The sequence below is a fragment of the Saccostrea cucullata genome, unplaced genomic scaffold, assembly GCF_032062105.1.
Source record: "Saccostrea cucullata isolate Sc308-1 unplaced genomic scaffold, CSIRO_AGI_Scuc_v1 ctg553, whole genome shotgun sequence".
Taxonomy (NCBI): Eukaryota; Metazoa; Mollusca; class Bivalvia; order Ostreida; family Ostreidae; genus Saccostrea; species Saccostrea cuccullata.
Window position 1 is genome coordinate 125607 of NW_026927384.1, and position 21192 is coordinate 146798.

The window sequence follows — 21192 nt, forward strand, 5'->3', positions numbered from 1 at the left end:
ATGATATTTTAGGGGTAAGTAATAAAATCCCGCAATAAAGTTTCACCAAAGTAATAACAAGAAGACAACTTTATAAACTTCCCGTAAACTTCAAGGTTTTAATTGTTGTTATTACTTTGGTGAACGGGATTTTATTATTAACCCCTAAAATATCATTTGAGTGATTTTAGCTCACCTGAGATGAAACCTCAGGTGAGCTTTTCTGGTCACATTTTCTCTGTAGTCCGTCCGTCTGTAAACTTTTAACATTTTGGACTTCTTCTCCACCACCACTGGACCAATTTCAACCAAACTTGCCAAAAAAGCATCCTTTGGTAAAGGGAATTCGAGTTTGTTCAAATGAAGGGCCCCGCTCTCTTCCAAGGGGACATGATTAAGAAAATAGTAAAAATTTTGTGAAAAATCTTTTTCTCAAGAACCACTTGGTCGGGAAAAATAAAACTGATGTGGAAGCATCATCGGATAGTGTAGATTCAAGTTTGTCCAAATCATTACCCCCAGGGGTAGGTTGGGGTCACAATGGACGATCAAAGTTTTACAAAGGAATACATGTATATAGGAAAAAGCTTTAAAAATCTTCTGAAGGAAAACAAAGCTATGATTAGTAATATGTATAAGGAATCAGGTAGTGTAGATTCAAGTTTGTTCAAATCATGACCCTGGGGGTAGGGTGGGGCCAAAATGAAAGTACAGACTCATAGGAATAAAGCCACAGTAAGTCAAAGAAATATTTAAGCATTCTTAGTGTAGATTCAAGGTATTTCAAATTTTCACTACTGGATTGACTTTTGTTTTTTTCCTAGCTGCAGTGCTCAGGTGAGCGATGTGGCCCATGGGTCTCTTGTTTTATGTGCAGGTCATTCACAACAATGACAGGAATGGGACCCAAAATTTTGAGCATAAATTGTGATTATTTAATAATCATTAAATCAGACACTCGACGTCTACACAAGTTTATAAAATAAGAACATCTTTTTTAATTTAATCATAAAGATTTGTTATTTTGGAAAATGTTTGATTTTTAACGTTTCGTTTTGTTTGTTTTTCACAACCCTTGCTTAGAGGAAATGGCTGAGGCGTCACACAGCGGGGGATAACTCTGTTGGAAAATTGAGGACAAACTTCCCATTCATCTCTACCGTAAAGTCGTCAAATAAAAATATACTTATAATTTTATCATCTTTTGAATAAATGTTCCTTAACTTATCAATTAAAAAGAACATGCACCTTTTGAACAGTAAACTTTAGGACTTGTATCAATATTTTGGCTTATTGTATAAGCTGTTTTCTCCCACATTTAAAGCAGTGAATACCTCTGTTCTTTTTATGGTCCATCTGACATGATCAATCAATTGTCTTCTATATACAATAGCAGAGTCAAACATCAAGTGTAGAAAGTTTATTAAATGTTATAGCAACATAGCACTTTCAGAAATAAAGTGTATAAATAATGTACAATTCAATATAAATGTGTATACAAGAAGAGATTACCCCCCTTCATGTAAATAGGACATGTTTATAAACAGTGCTTGTTCAGTCCCACACCGCTAGTCGAGGGTGTGATCGGGCACTTAGGGCCACACAATAGTGTAAAAGGGATTAAAAAAATAAATTTATATATATATAGCATAAAACAACAACGTGCAATAGCACAAAAAATATATAAATGTATAGTCACAACGCACAAAAAATACAAAATATCACAGTCTGGCAAAGGAAGACACGGTCACCAAGGTTACATGTATTTCTTCCAGATTTTCAGGGTGTCGTAGAGTTCTAGGGCGGAGGGTCGGTCAAACTGGGACACTGACCAACACTGGCTGTAGAGGTCACGGTAACATTCCTCAAACGGGTCAAGGTCGATGTCGGGGTGGGAGGGGCGGTGTCCGTACGCTACTACACTGAATATCACCACATGTTGGTTCTCATTTCCGTACGGGTTTTCCCGCGCTAGCATCTGCCACAGGGTCACCCCCATAGCATAAATGTCTGCTTTATTAGAGGGAACTTGTCCTTTGAGGAGTTCCGGGGCGCGGTAGGCGAAGGTTCCCGTCAGTAGTGACCTCTGGGTGGGGCTCACCAGTCCCGTGTCGACCTCCACTTTCTGTGAGCAGCCGAAGTCGGCGATCTTGATGTCCCCCCGTGCGGTGACGAGGATGTTGGCGGGCTTTAGGTCCAGATGTAACACGTGATTGTCGTGGATGTAGCGCAGGGCGTCTGACATCTGAAAGGCGAACTTGATTCTCGTCTTGACATCCAGTTCCTCGTGGTTGATCATCGTTTGCAGAGTCTTACTTCCGGCGTATTCCATTATGATCCAGGCTCCCTCTTGGAACGTATCCAATGGAATGGCGGTCAATGTTTTCACAATATTTTGATGCTCAAAGTCCAACACATGAAGTTCAGCCTTGAAACTTTCTGCTTGGGCTGCAGAGTTTTTACACTGTTTGTTCATGATTTTCACTGCGACATCGCGCTCTTTGTAGGCTCCTAGGTACACGGAACCGAACCCGCCTGCTCCCAATAAACGTCCCAGTTTCACATCGTCTTTGTTCACTTGTTTGGCTTTCTTGTTGATCAAGTCAATTTTGGGCATAACCTTGCGAACAATTCCTCGACTTCGCTTGTACTTTGACAACAGGTACTTCAACTTTAGCCAGCTTTTCTTGGTGAAGCTCGTCTTTGACAGTTGCTGTGTATTGAAGTGGTTGGTAGTTTTCATTTTTTCGTGTATACATTCCATCAAAGTTCAATTGATAATGGCTGTCCAAGAGTCCAGGGTCTGTATTAATAATCTCCCAAACTGAGCAGTACTAAGCTCTGGTTGGCTGGCCAAGATACACATTCTAATTATAGAATTCGCCTTGGGGTCGTTACACTGATCCTATAATAAAATTCACACCCCGGCCTAGGACCCGCTAATGGACACACTAATAGACCATCAGTAAGTTGTTTACATTGGATAATTACACCAATTACATAATCATTGCGCATTTAGAATCTTGACTCCTTAATGGACTACTTCGACAACTGGAAAACGTCTTAATATTAGGTTATTATCTTGTTAAAATCAATTGCTACCAATTACAACTCTATCTTCGACTCAGGAAGTGTTAAATTTAAACTGATAAGTGGAAATATGGATATTATGTGTTCAAATTATTTAGAATTAATTTTTATTTGCATTTTGAAAAAAGTAGAAGAGTTTGATGCTAAATAAATTAATAATATAGAAATAAAGAAAAAGAGGAAACAACTGGTCTTATGAATTAAGGAAACTTGTGATATGTTTAAAAAAAACCATCTTACGTATATAAATTCTGCATTTCGATAATTTATTTTTTTTAAGGGTTTAAACGTGTCGAATTTAACGGATTAAAATCTTGTTGCCAGGATTTTCCTGGGATTTTTTTAATTTTTTTTTTTTAAGCCACAATGTAATACAACCTAGACATGGCAAAGTGAATGAGCGGGATCTATAATGCTCTGTATCATCAAGGTGATTTTGAACATATTTTATTGACAATATGTCAAAGTGATAAAATTCTTAGTTTGTCCTCTCCCATACATCAAGGTGATAAAATTCTTAGTTTGTTTATAAACATGCATTTGATTTAAAATAAATCAAAGAGCTTCGTACAACGGAACAAAAGCTTGTGATTATTTCATGAATCGTAAACACTGTCACTATTATAATTATGATTATCAAAGGAAGAGTGAGCCATGTTTGTTATCGAATCATAAAATTTTGTATCTATTACACTTCCTAATCAATTTTGTACATCAAATATTATAAGGTACTTATGGCCCATTTTAGTAAGACCTAGATTTTATTCTGCTTAAAACGTTCTAGTCAATATTATATAGGAAACAAATAATTGTAGTAAAACAGTTAACATGCACTAGCAATTTTGAAACAATAATTAATTTGCAAATTTTTACAATCAACGTAAGTTTTGGGTCTTTGTCGCAAGTTCTTTTTTTTAAAGAGCTAATGGCTTTTACCCAGCAGAAATGTTTAAACTTAAAATTATGTTGAACAGAAATTATTGTTATTTACTAAAAGATGTGCAAAGACAGTGTGAAATCAATATTAGCCTATTATAATGTTTAGCATGCTTGAATTGCTTAAGAACGAATAACATATGCTACATAGATTTTACCGAACTTATACTGTATTAAAATTCCACAAAATGGGGGTTCTTGTGAACAGCTTAAGAAAGGTTTCTTAAGCAGCAATCTGTCTTTTACAAGGAGGAGGAGGGGGGGGGGGTCTCTATGTTGTTGAATTTTATTTACATCTCTTGAATTCATCCAGTATATTAACAAAATGATAGTTCTATTGAATACTTATATTAACGAAATTTTTGGCACAGCATTAATGAGACAGAAGAATTAAGTGTGTGTCTATTCTATAGTTCGGTACATTAATGGAAAATTGTTCATAAAAGTTATCATGTTCAAAATATATCACTCCCACAAAATTTGTTTCTTTGTAACGTAAATTTTTCATGTAAAAATCTGGTTTTTGGTAAATTACTGTTATTCTTTCTAAGCTGACAATGTAAAATATTTTCCCTGGACGTGTTCGACAATAGTTGTTAAATTGTATTCATCATTTGAATGTGTTGTTTTAGAATTTGTTAACAATGCATTTATTAAGGGTACATAAAGTGAAAGCATCAAATGACTAAGTACTTATAAATACTTTTTGTTCAATATTCGCTTGGATTGGATCCTAAATTAAAGCTTTTTTATAACAAGCTGTGTCATTCAGTCTTTTGACGATTAAGTGTTTTTTTTTTCTTGTAAATTTCTCTCTACTTACTGAGTATTAGAAGGAAGCCTTTATCTCCCCCAAAAAGTTTTATTTTTTGAAAGTAGTTGACTCTGAAATCAATTCTTGAAAAGGGCAAATACTAAGTTTTTTTCAAGCGTTTGCATATTTTTGTTGCGTTTTTACGTGTTTTTTTGTTGTTGTTGTTTTGTTGTTTTTTTTTACGACAATCAAAAAGTTAATTTAAGGTATAAAAATAACAGGAACAAAAGAAATCTCTTGATATATTGATTTATTACGAAATAGCAGTAAAAAAAATTGAGCAAAGAAAATATGAAACAAACAAAAGACTCATTAAAACCCTAATTAAAAAGTTATTATAGTGACAGGGAGTATTCTAACTGTTTCATTGGCTCTTGTGACACGAGCATTACAAGCTTTTCATTGGCTACCGTGCATGACGCCGAGTACCGCACTTCAGCTGTTTCATTGGCTCCTGTGGCACGGAGTATTACATGCTGGTATTTCATTGGCTCCTAGTAATTAAGAAGTAGTTTGACCTAATTGTACACCTTAAATAATGAATGACAGTATTGTTCTATTGTATGTATGTTATAAGATAATAAATTTATCATAATTAGTAGTTCTCTACAGATTTTGAATTAGATTTCTCAAATTGTTTGTCGAAGAATTAACTATTTCAAAATCCCTTGGATGTATTTAATTTTTTAAAATATCAGTCTATTTTTATTTGTTCATATATATAAGAATGATTTCTACATCTTTTAGCAATAAAAATTAACTATTTGATTGTACATATTGTGAATATATTCTACACAGCATAATTTAACTTCGTTAGGTGACCTGGTATTTCTCATAGTATGTCTAGAAAATTGTCTCTGACCACAAAATGAACTAGACAATAATTTTTACTAGTTTCGGTAAAAAATTAAAGAAAAATACACGAGTTGTTTTATTTTTTTTCTTTGTTTTGTACACATATATCCAGTGCAGGTCTATGAGTTTGATCTGTTTAATGCTCTGGCACCAAAACTTTGTGTTCTATATATGAGGACTACGACTTCAAAATATATATGATGTAGATGAGGTATGGACGATTTCTATTATTGATACAAAAAAGAATTCTTTCTTAATAATCCGTGTAGAAGGTATTTTTCCCGCAAAAATGATGAACACAACCATACGATAAAATAAAAGCACAACCTACAGTGTCTATACAAAAACATTACATCCAAGTTTCTGTTTAAATGTATATGCTATCAAAAACCTTTTCTCATGATTGATATGTAGATGCGTATAAGCGGGAAAACGATGAACACTAATACAAACGCTAATTGTGACTAGAATATAAAAGACAGCATATCATTTATGTCGAGGTAAGTGGGGTTCTGAAATATGAATACTATTAGGTTAAACGAATCATGACAAAAATATACGTCAAATGTTTACATATATATACTACATGTATGAGATCACAAGTAATACATGGAAGCTCTGGACGATTTCAGATAGAGTAGTGCGTGTACTCGAAGAACACTGAGGTTTTCCGAGATTCCACAACATCATGAAGTGGACAAGAGACGATTGTCCATGAAACAACACTTTCTTTCACTTTTTTCCTTCTAGTTTACGTGTTGGTGCCGATGTTGACACGCAAAGATAAGCTTCTCATTTAAATCAGACAATGTTTTAAATGACATAAAAAGAGGCAAAGAATTTTAAGATATGGCTGACGTCAAAATCCGAATTTTTCGAGTTTCGCCATGGAGAGTTCGTACTGTTTGTCAGCCGACAGGACCTGGCTCCGGACGTGTTCGTCGTTAGCGCTGGTCTGGTTCACGTTATAGTTGTAGATAACAGACGGACGGCTGAACTCCGGGTTCAGGTAATTTGAGGCGTGAACAAGAGGCTGGTAGTTCATCCATGAACGGTCCATGGTCCGATGGCGATCCCCGCCTACCAGCGTCCGATCGGAGAGGGATCCGCCGTAACTGGGCTCGTAATTCGTGCCATGGTTACCATAGTTACCGTTGCTGAAGTCATGAGACACAGTTCCGCCGTATTTTGAGTCATTGCTATAGCGATGTCCGACTTTACTTTTGTCGTTGGAAGGAAACCCCAGAAGAGTTCGCACATTCTCTCGGTTCCTGTCGGTACAACAAGGACAAGTAAGGTTACTAGAGCCTTCATAGAGCGGAATAATATGGCCGTACTGAGCAAAGTGGAGGTAATCTGCTACCAGGCCGTCCACTAAAGTGTTTGTCGTATCCACCGGCGTCAGTGGCGCCACGTACAGATTTTGGCGCGGTGGCGCCTGGCTACGAGGGGACTGGTATCGTGGAGACTTCCGTTCCTTTGGAGACTGGGATCTGTCGGCCGGTAGGGGGCGCGCGTGCACAGTAGGGCGTGGTTTGGGAGGATCGTTGGAGGGTCTCAGGATTTCATATTTAGCGGCCGGTCTGACTGAGATCCGGGCACTTCCGCCTCTACCTGAGAACGTCTCCTCGCGGATTGGAGGGAGTTTCTGGGCCCGGGTCACGGAGATCTGACGAGTTTTGCCGGTAGCCATGATGTAGAGTCAAACAACTGAAAAAGAAGCAAACGGTTTTAAAGTTAATTCCATCATACTATTTTTTTTCAACAACTAAATATTTGATTTATTTTCTAAGGAAAAGCTTTTTTATTTTTATAAGTACTTTTAAAAGCATATTAATAAATAGGCATAATAAAAGGCCAGACGCTACATTCTTCAAATATCTGTTTCATATCTCTTGAAATCATACATTTAAAAAATCAAAATTGTCAATCTCTTGTGATTTTTAAATTGTTTTCAAAGTTTAAAAACGTAAATTAACCCAAAATTTATTCCATTGGCAATTCAAAATATAACCCACATGGATTATATATGAAATATCTCCCTCTGGTACCTTGTCCAAATGCCTGGTAAGGTGACTCAATTTTTGTGAGAAAACTTGCTTGAGTAGCAAAACTTCAATGACACATTCTTAGGAAAAATCATATTTTTGAGGTACGTGTCGTCTCACCTTAATTACAAATACATGTATATATTTTTTAAAAAACTATATTATTATATTATTGCAAATTTGGCATTTGCATCCACCTATAATGAATACTTTTAAAAAGTACAACAAAATATGACAAAGTTTATTTGGTGAAGGCAATATTTTAGTAAATGTGTGCAAGAAATTTAGCTACACTATGTCTTCATAGAAATGAACACGTAAGGCCCAGAAACGGTATAATGCAAAAACATGTATCTATCCCTCCTTAAAGAATCTTTAAATAAATTTTGGTGTTGTATATAATATTAATAGACACATGATATATAATTATCCACACTGACAGGACAAAGATATCAAAAAGTAATCATTATTTCATCTTCTTAACATGGTTTGAATGACAAGGAAGCAATGTCTGTAGATGTTACATTAAAGTGGCTGTTATACCTTCTGTCGGCTCTCTTAGTACGTGTGAAATATTTGTATTTTAATGTATGTAATACAGCTTGTTTTCACACCAACTCTTGAGAAAAAAATATCTTGCCCCCAGGAAAAAGCCCACGGACATTGTGCTGTCCAATATATACTGAACAAATGACTCAAATCCAGAAAGGAAAATAATATTTTAAAGTGGGAATTTGAAGTATATTATACCATTTAATTGGTTGAATGAATCATGATATACACTGCAATGCGTATGACATGTAACAATTCTATAAAGAATCAACTTTTGATTAAATGTGTTCGATAATCGATATGTGTTGTATACTCTTGTGAATTTGTCTAATAAAGACTTTTCTTAAATTTATTAATTTTGAAAATGAGGAATTTAATTATTACTTTTAAAAATTGCTTAAATTTAATTGTGCTGGGTATTTCATATTTTTAGAAAGGGGGAGGCGAGTATATTGAGATATGCGTCTGACACTCGTGCAAATCTTGTTTATTATTTGTGAGTATCATGACTGTATTTTACAATGTCTTAATAGTAAGATCAACTGAAACTGTGCCAAGTAAAAAATTAATCAATTGACCCACATTTTCTAGAAAATGATCAATATACAAAATCGATATAATAATTTTTCTACGTGCCATATATAGGTCTTAAAATATTACTACCACGACCCCTTACTAAGAATGTAAACATAGCTATACATGTATTCATTACGTTGTTCTATTTTTTTTTTATATCTGCTTCTACGGGCACCTGTCTCTGAGACCAACCCTAATTACGTCACAATGACCGGCTTTAATTAATAAGTATACCTGTCATTTTGCCCAGGGGTCGGGCTAACTGACGATAATCCACCCGTCTTTGACCGAGGACTTTCCCTAGGCCGCCATCTTGTTTACTTATTGCTATGACCACGCGTTTTCTCGTCTACAGTTTTACTGAGATCAATTTTTTCATTTAAATCCCTCAGCGCAGAACATTAAAAAGTATAGATTACCTGTATAGGTCACGGTCGAGATAGATTGAATTACTCCCTATCGATCTATTTAAAAGACTTTTCAAAATGTTGAAATTGATTTTTACTTTGTTCTATTTTAAAAGTTTACTTTCAAAAATCGTTATCAATGAATGTTCCTAATTCAAATCAAAGGCGATAATTATTTGTAATCAACAAGATTCTAAGAGAGGACAGAATTAGTTTTGCGCGCCAAACAATGACTGATACTTATGTCGATACTTTTTTCCCATTAACCCCATTATAACGGCGGGGGAGTACCCCGGAGCCATCAATCTGGGAACTTCAGTGGAAGTCGGTCCTGTGGGATTCTATTGGCTAACATCTCTCTCCTCGTCACAAACAACGAACATATACCATATACGGTATCATTTAAACCTTGATTTAATTATGCATTTCCCACGCGGACTTTAAAGCCATATCTGCAATTAATTCCACTTTTCCCCCCACTTCGATAATGAAAACCTAACCCTAATCGTGATCCTCTTTGAAGGGTGGCTTCTACATTTTCTTTCCCAGATCACGTGCTTGATAAGAATTTCACGACCAGATTTTCAGAGGAATGGTGTCGGGAAGAAACAAACTTTATTATTCATGACCGAGCGCCCACTACAACTTCTACTTTTTGAAAAAGAAATATGTATTTAACAAAAGTATTAATGCTATAAGGCTACAAAATAAGTCATCATAAGCATTTATTTCATCATGATAACAAAAATGGAGTATAAACTCCTCTTACCAATGCTTAAGGAGGCGGGGGGGGGGGTTAACAAATTAACCATGCACCAGATTTAACTTATTTGTTTACATATGGTATCTTAAGCTTCAACTATCATTTGGTAAAGAAAAAAATCAAACATTTTAGTTTTAAAATTTTATCATTTTTATCTTTATATGGAGCTCTTCTTTTTAAGGAGATCTAAATAGTCTGAAAATGGCTGCCACCCCCAGCCTCTTTAAAACTGGCTGACTAAACTTACGACATGTATATTTTAACTCCAGTATTTGTGCGCTCTATTTGGAAGACGATAAACAGAGACTCGTACTTGTAGAAGTCGTTAGAATATTTGAAGTTATATAATAGTTCTTTTTACTAATCAATTGGAATATTATTTATTTTATTATTTTAAAACCATTTGGTTTATCAGATAAGAGTCATCCTACAATTACAAAATAAAGCATTTCTAATAAAGAAGAATAATATTGTTCGTATTTTAAAACTCTTCATCTACATTTCTTCAGAGCATATCATAAAGAATATGGTCTGTGTCTGTTACTTGAGAGAATATGAAGACTGTGGTCTCTGTCAGAAAATCATAGAGACTCAATTTTGTGTCATCATCATGCAGTTAATCATAAAAACTCGGTTTGTGTTTGATAGTCGAGGTCAGCAAGACAAAAAGACTCTGTTTTGGTCACCAAGTCGAAAAAAAAAAACATCATAAAGAATATGGCCCTAGTCGAGAACATATAAACAGTCCCTGGTTTGTGTCAGTAAGTACACAGTCCCGTATACTATTGAAATCTTGTAGTACAGGGATCATTTATTATTCATTCCAAAAATTGTATTAGGGATCATTTATTATTTACACGTGGTAAACCAGGCAGTATAGAATGATTAAGCACATAATTACTTGTCTTCAGGTTTTCTCTAGAGTGAAATGCGGGTAAACCAATGTATGGAGTATTATGTCTGGGGTTTTATATAGTACACAACCAATTTCAAGTACAATTTTTTGTTCATGTGAAAGTTTTCTCTCTCTCTCTCTCTCTCTCTCTCTCTCATATCTCCCTAGAGAACAACATTCCTTGATGTCATGCAACAATGTACTATAAACATCAGTTTTAGTAATAAAAAATCAGTAAACTACTATCAGATATCAACAATCAGATATAAATAAAACAACGGAAATGTGATCAATTACCTTAAAAAAGAAATTATAAGGTAAGATAAAATACCTGTATCATCGAGGGACTGCTTCTGTATGTGGCATACAACCTATCTAACCAGGTATATGCTACGTTAAATATATATAACTATGGCTCTCTGGTTGAAAAAAAAAACTCGGACAAACAAACCAAAGATCTACACATCCAATCATTGTAAAAACCTTTGACTGCTCCCCTGTCGCTTCAAGTATTATTTCTTGCACCATTGACCACCAAAGCATGGTCATGGTTGTGACGTATATTTTACTCCCAATCTTGTAACTTTATTTATCTTTCGATTGTTCTTTGTTTGTTATCAACAGTATCTTTAATTAATGTATTAACAAACTGGAAAAGTATAATAGTTCAATTTATCTTTTAAAAAGTAAATGTATAAATACATGTACACCCAACGCCAACGGAGTCGTTCATTGGTCTGTTGTGTTTGGTGTATACAACACTTGAAGCTTTTAAATAAGGCGAAAACAAAGTACTTATTCAAACCTCATAAAAGCTGATTTACTGATTACTTCCCATATATGTTCTTGAACATATTTTAGCCCGATCCGGAAGTCACATGACATACTGAAAATCGTGCTTGATTTTTACATGTAACCATCGTTTACTAAATATGATTTTTTTTGGAATGCGCATCATAATATTCCAATAGTTAATTATCAATATCTCAAAAAATACCAAAAAAGACGAATTCAAGAAGGGAAACAAGTTCCTCTGCTTAATACAAAATACATAATGTATAGTTGTCATGCAAAATCAATTCAAAAACATTTTCATTATGAAAAAACATTTTCATTATGAATATATACAATCTCTATTGGTGCATTATAGACGATAAAGGACACTCGATACCAGACAAATCATGAGTAACTTTTTATACCCCCCGCTTGAAAAGCGGGAGGGTATATAGTAATCGTTAATTCCTTCCCTTTGTACGTCTGTCCGCCCGTCCGTCTGTCCGTCCGTCTGTCTGTCTGTCCGTCTGTTACGCTTTGGGGTACCCATCTCTTATCCGCAACTCCTCTCATACCACTGAATGAAATTTGATGCAACTTTCACAGAATCTTTATTACATATTGCCATTGTGCACCTATTTGACTTTTTGATCCGAGCCATATTTTTGGGTTTCCCGGCCACAGCAAAACATGGACTTCATCCCCAGTTACAACCATATGGGAGGCGGGGGGTATCATTTAGTGAGCTCATCGCTCACAGTACCTCTATAGCTAGTTAGGTTTGTAGTCTATAGTAATCTGTCAACATCAGCGTTGGTTTTCAATGAGTTTAAAATTTTGCCATTCTTTTCAAATATTTCAATAATAATAATATACATATAAACCTTTTCCGCACTTTTAATCTTAAGAGACAACTCGCAATTACGATCATTTAAGCCCTTGACATGATTTGGTTTATTATAAAAAAAATTGTAAAACGAGGCAAGACGAAAAGAGCACACCCCATTTTTAATTTCTGTAAGAGGGAATTTTGACATCTCTTGGGATCGTAAAACAGCAGCCTTGATCAGCGATTGATTGGAAGTCTCGCGTGTAATATATACATGTACCTGTATGGTGTAATATATACCTGTAATTGTAGAATGTTTTATTAATGTGGTAGACATGAACAATTGCAAAGAGATTGGGTCTTGTTCCCCGTTTCAACTGCCTATGATCCTGTTTTGTCTTTCTCCTTTTACAGCGATTATAGGTTTCATTCTCTGTCAAACTTTCAAAAATGAAAATTATTACAGACATCATTGGGGTAGGCTATGTGTCCCATTTCACTATGTCATGGGACTACGTTCTTCACTATCTATTATACAGCGTGCCATCAAACAAGGGCATCGGGTTGACATTTTTCATCTATCAAAATGGAACATCTATCTTTTTCGGATCAATAAGCCACGATTTTTTTCGCACACACGAAAGACTGTCACAATTATTTAATGTGTATGTGAAGGTTCAGGACATGACGAGAACCCATCGAGTCCTCTATAAATGTATTAACCACCCACCGATCTAATTCACTAACACCCACCACCCTTTACGTCTCAACGCAAGTGAGCACAAAGAGCTCCCACAAAGACCCAGAATAGGCCGGGGTTGTGGTCGAGAAACTCGTAGGTAATGGTGCGTAGCTCGTCCGTGGCAGCAGCCGATCGATTTTCTGGCTCTATCGATGTTGTCAGTCTCAATTTAGCAAACAACGCCGACTTATTCGAAGGTCGCGCGCAGTGTATATCGATTTCTCTGTAGAGCGGCGAATAGCGATGAAAAAAATGGCGAAAGAAGACATCAGCTGCGAGCCGCTGTAGATGAATCAAGACGAAACCTCAGCCGGCATGATGAGTGGTATGAACCGAATGTCCATCAGGGGTTCTGCCAGTGTCAACTCACGGACTGCGCTTCAGGTAAGAGAAGATCTTGTAAAGAAGACGAGCAGCGCTGAAACCGATATTCGGTAATGATTCCATTTTTCAATTAGCCAGATCTATTTAGTATCTAGTGATTGTTGCCTATTTCAAGACGTTCAATACACCTCGTAATTTAACGCCCCTTTGAAATGTCTATTACAATCTTTGGACCCAATTGATTGCTTTATGACGTCACAACTGCGTACTAGTTTCCATATTCAGCCTTTCTATTATGATATAGTCCATCCTTAACTTCTCCACTGCTTCTGACAGTTAATTATTCTGTATACTGGCCATTTGGAGAAACGGTTCTCGTACAGAAGTTAATCAATTAAGTTCCAATTATTCTCGCTGGATTTGGAATCCTTACTGATGTATTAAAACCTTTGTTATTTCGTAGGTGTAGACGTCTCGACAAACATGAAGTTTGACATTCAAACACGTGGTCGCCTACATTTAAATTAAAACGAACACTTTATAGCATCTCTGATTACTTGTTCATGTCATTTTAATCTGATATCTGTCTTTGGTAACATTCGTGAACAAATAAGAATCTTTCATATTTTGTCAGATACCACCAAAAGATCGTTCTGTGCGCCTGCGCGTGATGCCCGAACAGAGCAATGACTATAGAGTGGTGGTTTTCGGAGCCGCAGGAGTTGGCAAAAGTTCATTAGTGTTGAGATTTGTGAAAGGAACATTTAAAGAAAGTTACATTCCAACCATTGAGGACACCTACCGACAAGTGATAAGTTGTAACAAGCAGGTGTGTACATTACAAATCACAGACACTACCGGAAGTCACCAGTTTCCCGCCATGCAAAGACTTTCAATCTCCAAAGGGCACGCTTTCATTTTAACGTATTCTATTACAAGCCGACAGTCTTTGGAAGAACTGAAACCCATTTACAATGAGATTGTTCAAATCAAGGGTGACCTCCGAGACATTCCGGTAATGCTTGTAGGGAATAAGTGTGACGAAGAATGCCGAGACGTCCCTCAAAGGGAGGGAGCCGAGTTGGCAAAAAGTTGGAATTGTGCCTTTCTTGAAACCTCGGCAAAAACAAATTACAATGTGAAGGAATTGTTTCAGGAGCTTCTGCAGCTGGAAACACGACGGACGATGAGTCTCCAACTGGAGACGAAGAAAACAAAATCACAAAAAAGAAAGGAAAAGTTAAAGGGGAAATGTGTTGTGATGTAGTTTCCGTCGTTGTGTGTATTTTCTATGCAGATCAGTATGTGTGTGCACTTTGATAAATTCTGTTGCATATACCTTTACTTGATACTCTCAGGATTATGCCAACGTTTCGAGTCATTTTATTTTTGAATCGGCGCATGCGTCTCGGTGAAGTCCGTTATATTCGTGTTTGATTGGACGTTCCTGAGCTGTTATTATACGGAAATTATGATTTGTTGGAAAGATTCTTGGAATTGGATGAATTGTTAACAATTATTTATTCTCTGTTGCGACAGTTTAATTGTTATGTTCAAATTCAGTTTTTACGTACTAGAGTACTTTAGAGAATTCTAACGTAGATCAAAGTGAATGTTTTATATAAATGAAATATTTTTGTCATGTTCGTATATCAACAACTGATGTTTAAATCAGGAAAAGAAATAGTGTTTATTAGAACTTCTACTATAAATTTAATCTTTATGGCGGTGTGTTCTGTTTTTTTTTTTATAGTGTTCATCATACCTATAGGAACGGGGATTTACTTATGTCCAAGTATATAACAAGAAATAACTTGAGTCAAAAAGCTCGAAATTTAAATCTTTTTTACATAATTATTTTTTTTTCTTTAAAAAAGGTCATTTTGAGGTTTTTAAAGCTATTTTTAATTAGACAGAAAAATAAGAAAGTGATTCAATTTGACCCGTGTACTTTCATTTTTAACATAAGTTATAAAAATTAAATCTGGTGCTCCATATAAGAAAATCACTCCGTCCTCTCTTATAGTTAATTCGATACATTGTCTAGGAAGTTTAAAGTAGTTCAACTGATGTTCAACGAATGACATTTAAGACTTTTTGAGTTCCGTCTCAAAAAATGAGATTGATTTCTTGGTTATTAATTACTTTGTATACGATAAATTTCAGAGATGTAAAATAAAATAATCAAAGGAGAAATACTATGGAGCATGAAACTATTGAATAATAAGAAGAAAGAAAAATAAAGGTGGCGAAAATAAATAAATAAGATTAAAAAATGAATGCAAAGCTTGAAGCTTAGCAATACATGTATATCATTTATAAATACAAAAATTGCAGGAAACAAAATATTTCATCTTTTTTTTTAAATAATCCATTTTAGACATAGGCAGTTGTTAATTTTCATGAAAACAAGTCTTGCTTCAAACATCATGCTGCTGAAGTAGACTAGAAAGCTCATGCTATTGACAAACAAATTGATAAAGCAAAAATATGAACAGTCTTGGTTAAAGTCATCATTTCACAAGTTCTATGGTCGATCGATACAATGTTCTTGTCAGCAAATACAATCTACACAACTAAGTCAAATGCTGATGGATGTTTTGTATATACCCTAACAAAAAAAAATACTATAGTTAACTATAGTTAACTATAGTTTACTATAGTTAACTATAGTAAATCAAAGTGTCAAAGTTTTCGTCAAAGTTTTTCAAAGTGTCAAAGTTTTCGTCAAAGTTTTTCAAAGTGTCAAAGTTTTCATCAAAGTTTTTCAAAGTGTCAAAGTTTTCGCCAAAGTTTTTCAAAGTGTCAAAGTTTTCATCAAAGTTTTTCAAAGTGTCAAAGTTTTTGTCAAAGTTTTTCAAAGTGTCAAAGTTTTTGTCAAAGTTTTTTAAAGTGTCAAAGTTTTCGTCAAAGTTTTTCAAAGTGTCAAAGTTTTCGTCAAAGTTTTCAAAGTGTCAAAGTTATCACTATAGTAAATCAAAGTTTTCAAAGTGTCAAAGTTATAACTATAGTTAACTATAGTATTTTTTTGTTAGGGTATACTTATTGTTAGGCTAACATTTACACAATAAATTGTCTACAGATTTTTTTTTTATTTTTTTTTTTAAATCATGTCTAGAAATACACGGTGGGTTTGACCGACCAGCAGGGAATGCTTACTCCTCATGGCATCTGATCCCGTGTTCTGCTACTGATATGTAGTGGTTTGTTTGAATGGACGCTTGAGCCTGGATACCGTTGTTATCTTCATATTCCATTCATACCGATCGAATCTTCATTCTTGATGCATGCATAAACAATTCTAAAACACTTATAGCCAGTTATTTTTACCCATTTTTTGTAAAGTTCGCACTGCGTAGTTCAAAGCAATTCGGAATATTACGTCAAACGAGTTTTCTTATTTCGAAGATTATAAATGCGTATACGTGCGAGGTAAAATAAAGTTGATTAATGGTTCAAGTTCTTTATTTTTGGTGTCTGTCAATTTTATATAGAGTCCTATACTCACTGCGCAATACTGTTTGGAGTTTCCATAAAGACAATCGAAGAAAATGTGTAATCGAAAAAAAATCTAATATTATGTATAGTTGATTTCACTAGTGACTTGGATTTTTGTTTTGTTGGCAGTGGTAGTGTTATTTTTGTCATTTGCACACTTACAAAATCTGTCCTATTATCGTTATAAATAACCTTTATCACTATATCGTAAAAGATTCCTTCAACACTGATATAAAAACTCCGAAAAGATAATGGCTGCTGCTATAAGGAAAAAAAAATGATTGAAGTTATAATGCTATGTTGTTAAAATTATTTATAGCTATTTGATTTTATAAACATCTTCAACTCATTAAATTCAACACTGATGGTTTTTTCTGAGATTCCCTATTGTCCTTTTTTTAAAAAAAAAAAAAATCCTGAACTAGAAGAGGGCAGTCAAACTTTTATTTTCTTTGAAGATGGACTTGCAATCGTACCATAAAGGGACAGAGACTCGTGCGGGTTTTATGCTTCTTGCTCAATGATTTTCTTCTTTTCGTTTTGGGGAATAAACAGTTCATGCATTTATAACCTATACAATATTATTCCAGTGTCGATAAATACCCCATTAACACATCATCCGATAGCTTATTTTTTTTTACAGAATTTTCAGAAAAATACTTTAATTTTTAAAATACGGATTCATGCTTAATGTGCAAATTATACATGTATGTAGTCACAAAATACACGCGTGACTTCAGCTTAACAGGAAGATATCCGAATAGGATATCCCTTGACACCCTCTACCCTGAAGACTTTCTAAAAACCTTCGTAAAAAACATTCTTTTCTCAGAATTTTCGTGTATTGGATATTGAGAAATTACTTCAATAGCTCTGGTTTCATTTACGTATTATTTTGCGAACAATTGATTAATCTATATCCTGCATTGTGACCTCTGTAAATTTGATATTAGTGCTAATGGTCTATTTACATAGTGTTCGATCTGGATTCTTATTAACTGGTCAGGGTGGTATTGGATTCTGATGGCTCCGTACCGAGGTGTCCACTTTATTAACTGGTCAGGGTTGTATTGGATTCTGATGACTCCGTACCGAGGTGTCCACTTTATTAACTGGTCAGGGTTGTATTGGATTCTGATGACTCCGTACCGAGGTGTCCACTTTATTAACTGGTCAGGGTTGTATTGGATTCTGATCGCTCCGTACCGAGGTGTCCAGCTTATTAACTGGTCAGGGTTGTATTGGATTCTGATGACTCCGTACCGAGGTGTCCAGCTTATTAACTGGTCAGGGTTGTATTGGATTCTGGTGTCCAGGTGCTTATTAATTAACTGGTCAGGGTCCAGCTTATTAACTGGTCATATTGGATTCTGATGCCGAGGTGTCCAGCTTATTAACTGGTCAGGGTGGTATTGGACTCTGATGGCTCCGTACCGAGGTGTCCAGCTTATTAACTGGTCAGGGTTGTATTGGATTCTGATGACTCCGTACCGAGGTGTCCACTTTATTAACTGGTCAGGGTGGTATTGGATTCTGATGGCTCCGTACCGAGGTGTCCAGCTTATTAACTGGTCAGGGTTGTATTGGAACCTGATCACTCCATACCGAGGTGTCCAGCTTATTAACTGGTCAGGGTTGTATTGGAACCTGAGGTGTCCAGCTTATTAACTGGTCAGGGTTGTATTGGAACCTGATCACTCCATACCGAGGTGTCCAGCTTATTAACTGGTCAGGTTGTATTGGATTTGTATTACCGAGGTGTCCACTTTATTAACTGGTCAGGGTTGTATTGATGGCTCCGTACCGAGGTGTCCAGCTTATTAACTGGTCAGGGTTGTATTGGATTCTGATGACTCCGTACCGAGGTGTCCAGCTTATTAACTGGTCCTGATCACTCTTATTAACTGGTCAGGGTTGTATTACCGAGGTGTCCAGCTTATTAACTGGTCAGGGTGGTATTGGAACCTGATCGCTCCGTACCGAGGTGTCCACCTCAACGGAGACAATTTCTCCGAAGAAATTGAATACACAATTTCTGAGATTAAAAGAACTTAAATATTGAGTAAGGTTTTTAGACATCAGATATTAAAACAGAAAGGGCACAATTGTTTTTGATCAAGTTTTCCTACGTTGTTTTTGTAAGGCAATATTACTGTTAACGCATGGTAGATTGTGCGTTTTTTCTATTTTTAGTTTTTTCTATTGATTTTATAGAGTAGTAGATCTAGAGGTATTCAAATATTTTGTCGTTTACGAAATAAAATGAGGAGCGCTAGCTTTATTTGAAGCTAGTTGTATCTGATGATAAACACGTCTTTACACTATTAAAAAGAAAATACCACTCACCAATAACAGATACAAATAAATCTGGAGTCTCTATGTATTCAATTTCACATGCAGCGCAGTAATTAATATTTCCTTTTATAGATATAAAAAAATCATCAATGGACTTCTATTCTGAGCATAATTTTCAACTCAAAATATCTTGAAAGAAAGATTAAAGTTTGAAATTATGTGAGATATGCGCAGGATAATTTTTCGAAGTTTTTTAACAAATCGTCGAAGGCTAAAATTGGCCACAAGTAAGTAATAAAATACAGCCAATCCTGTATAGCTGTAGGTCTGACTATATAAGAAACATGTGATAAAGGTTACTCTTAACGATGTCCGATCCCGAGGGAAGGGCGGGGAAAAAGATCAAAATCTATCATTAGAAAAAAGCAGGTGGATCAGATTTATATTATTACCATTACTACTTTTCCACTATTTATAACAGTGGCGGATCCAGAAATTTTGAAAAGGGGGGCCCGTCCAGTTTGAGGTCAGGGACTCAGGGTAGGTGCCAAAAGCCACACAAAAAAATATTGATTTATCAAGTTTTTTTTTTTTTGGGGGGGGGGGGGGGGGGGGGTGGGGGGAGGGGGGGTTGGACACAAAAGGGGTGGGCCTCTTAATCCGCCAGTGTATAATATATTTTTTTTTAAAGTGAGACTGGTATCAAAAGTGGGGTAGTCTCGGTTTTAAGGCTCGGGTGAACCTGTATTTTTAGTGAATTAATTATCAAAAAAGAGGTCTGAATTTCTAGGTATACAGCACTGGCACTTAATTAATTGTTTCGGTTATAATTTTTTAACCCATACTATGGGTTAAAAATTAAGTACCGATACAAGTGTCTGTGGTATAATGCTCAGGCACCTGAATTTTTATCAATAAGTCTCTAAATAAGCCAAATATCGGAAAATCAAAAAATTCTACCATTCTATATATAAATACACAGGGTTAGGTGTATTTACACATAGATCGGGTAGAATTTTTTGATATTTGGCTAATTTAGCGACTTATTGATAAAAATTCAAGTGCCTGTGTATAAAGTCCTCGTCTTACAAGATTAGATGCAGTATTGAGAAATATTTCTTAAATTGTGTATAGGAAAAATAAATACTGTATACCTGTTGTAATGAATTTCAATGATCATTGGACAGCATAGCGTGTTCAATAGCACTCTCTTTCATCGGCTATTACTGAGAGAGAGAGAGAGAGAGAGAGAGAGAGAAAGAGATAGAGAGAAAGAAAGACAAATCTTCAATGGGATTATATATAAAAAAAATGGCTGACATTTAATTTTCGTAAATGCTGTTCGTTATCTCCATATGTTTCATACTATATAATTATGCAATGACAAAAAACACACCAACTCCCAACATTCCAGAGGTGGAATCGGGTGCCAAGCAAGAGTAAACGCCCCCTGTCAACCGGTTAAACACCTGAGTAAACATATCCCCTGTCAACCGGTCACGCCCCTAACTAATTATTCCCTGTCCACCGGTCATCATGGGGCGCCGTTTTGGTATTTACTGCCAAAAAGTGATATGATATCACCTATTTGAATAGGTGATATCACTTTCTGCCAGTAAATACCAAAACGGCGCCCCATAGGTCATGCTCCTGAGCCTTTTTTACTTCATAGGTAGATGCGGGATAAAATGTATCCCATGGTCAATTTCTGTATGGAAATAACTTACAATGAATTGTTATGAAACTTTTCAGTCAAACCATAAAGTAAAAAAAAAAATTGTTTAAATTTAGTATGAAAGCTTTAACTATAGTGAA

The 21192-nt window shown here is 35.5% G+C and overlaps 3 protein-coding genes across 4 annotated transcripts; 1 reads left to right on the forward strand and 2 right to left on the reverse strand.

The window, feature by feature from the left end:
* Positions 1 to 1384: 1384 nt before the first annotated feature.
* Positions 1385 to 2820, reverse strand: LOC134274297 (serine/threonine-protein kinase mos-like). The gene has a single exon (XM_062756561.1). The coding sequence runs from the start codon at positions 2741 to 2743 to the stop codon at positions 1736 to 1738; it is 1008 nt and encodes a 335-aa protein (XP_062612545.1). The 5' UTR covers positions 2744 to 2820; the 3' UTR covers positions 1385 to 1735.
* A 2232-nt stretch (positions 2821 to 5052) lies between these two features.
* Positions 5053 to 9218, reverse strand: LOC134274304 (uncharacterized). Its single transcript, XM_062756570.1, has 2 exons — positions 9085 to 9218; positions 5053 to 7384 (listed from the first exon to the last, which is right to left on the reverse strand). Exon 2 carries the CDS (start codon positions 7365 to 7367, stop codon positions 6534 to 6536), a length of 834 nt encoding a protein of 277 aa, XP_062612554.1. The 5' UTR covers positions 7368 to 7384; positions 9085 to 9218; the 3' UTR covers positions 5053 to 6533.
* A 3971-nt stretch (positions 9219 to 13189) lies between these two features.
* LOC134274298 (GTP-binding protein Di-Ras2-like) lies at positions 13190 to 15307 on the forward strand. 2 transcript variants are annotated; one of them, XM_062756562.1, is made up of 2 exons: positions 13190 to 13644; positions 14219 to 15307. In XM_062756562.1, the coding sequence occupies exons 1-2, from the start codon at positions 13549 to 13551 to the stop codon at positions 14849 to 14851; spliced, it is 729 nt and encodes a 242-aa protein (XP_062612546.1). In that variant the 5' UTR covers positions 13190 to 13548; the 3' UTR covers positions 14852 to 15307. The 2 variants fall into 2 exon arrangements, with proteins under 2 accessions (XP_062612546.1, XP_062612547.1); XM_062756563.1 differs by having other exon boundaries at positions 13621 to 13694.
* The last annotated feature ends 5885 nt before the right edge of the window (positions 15308 to 21192 follow it).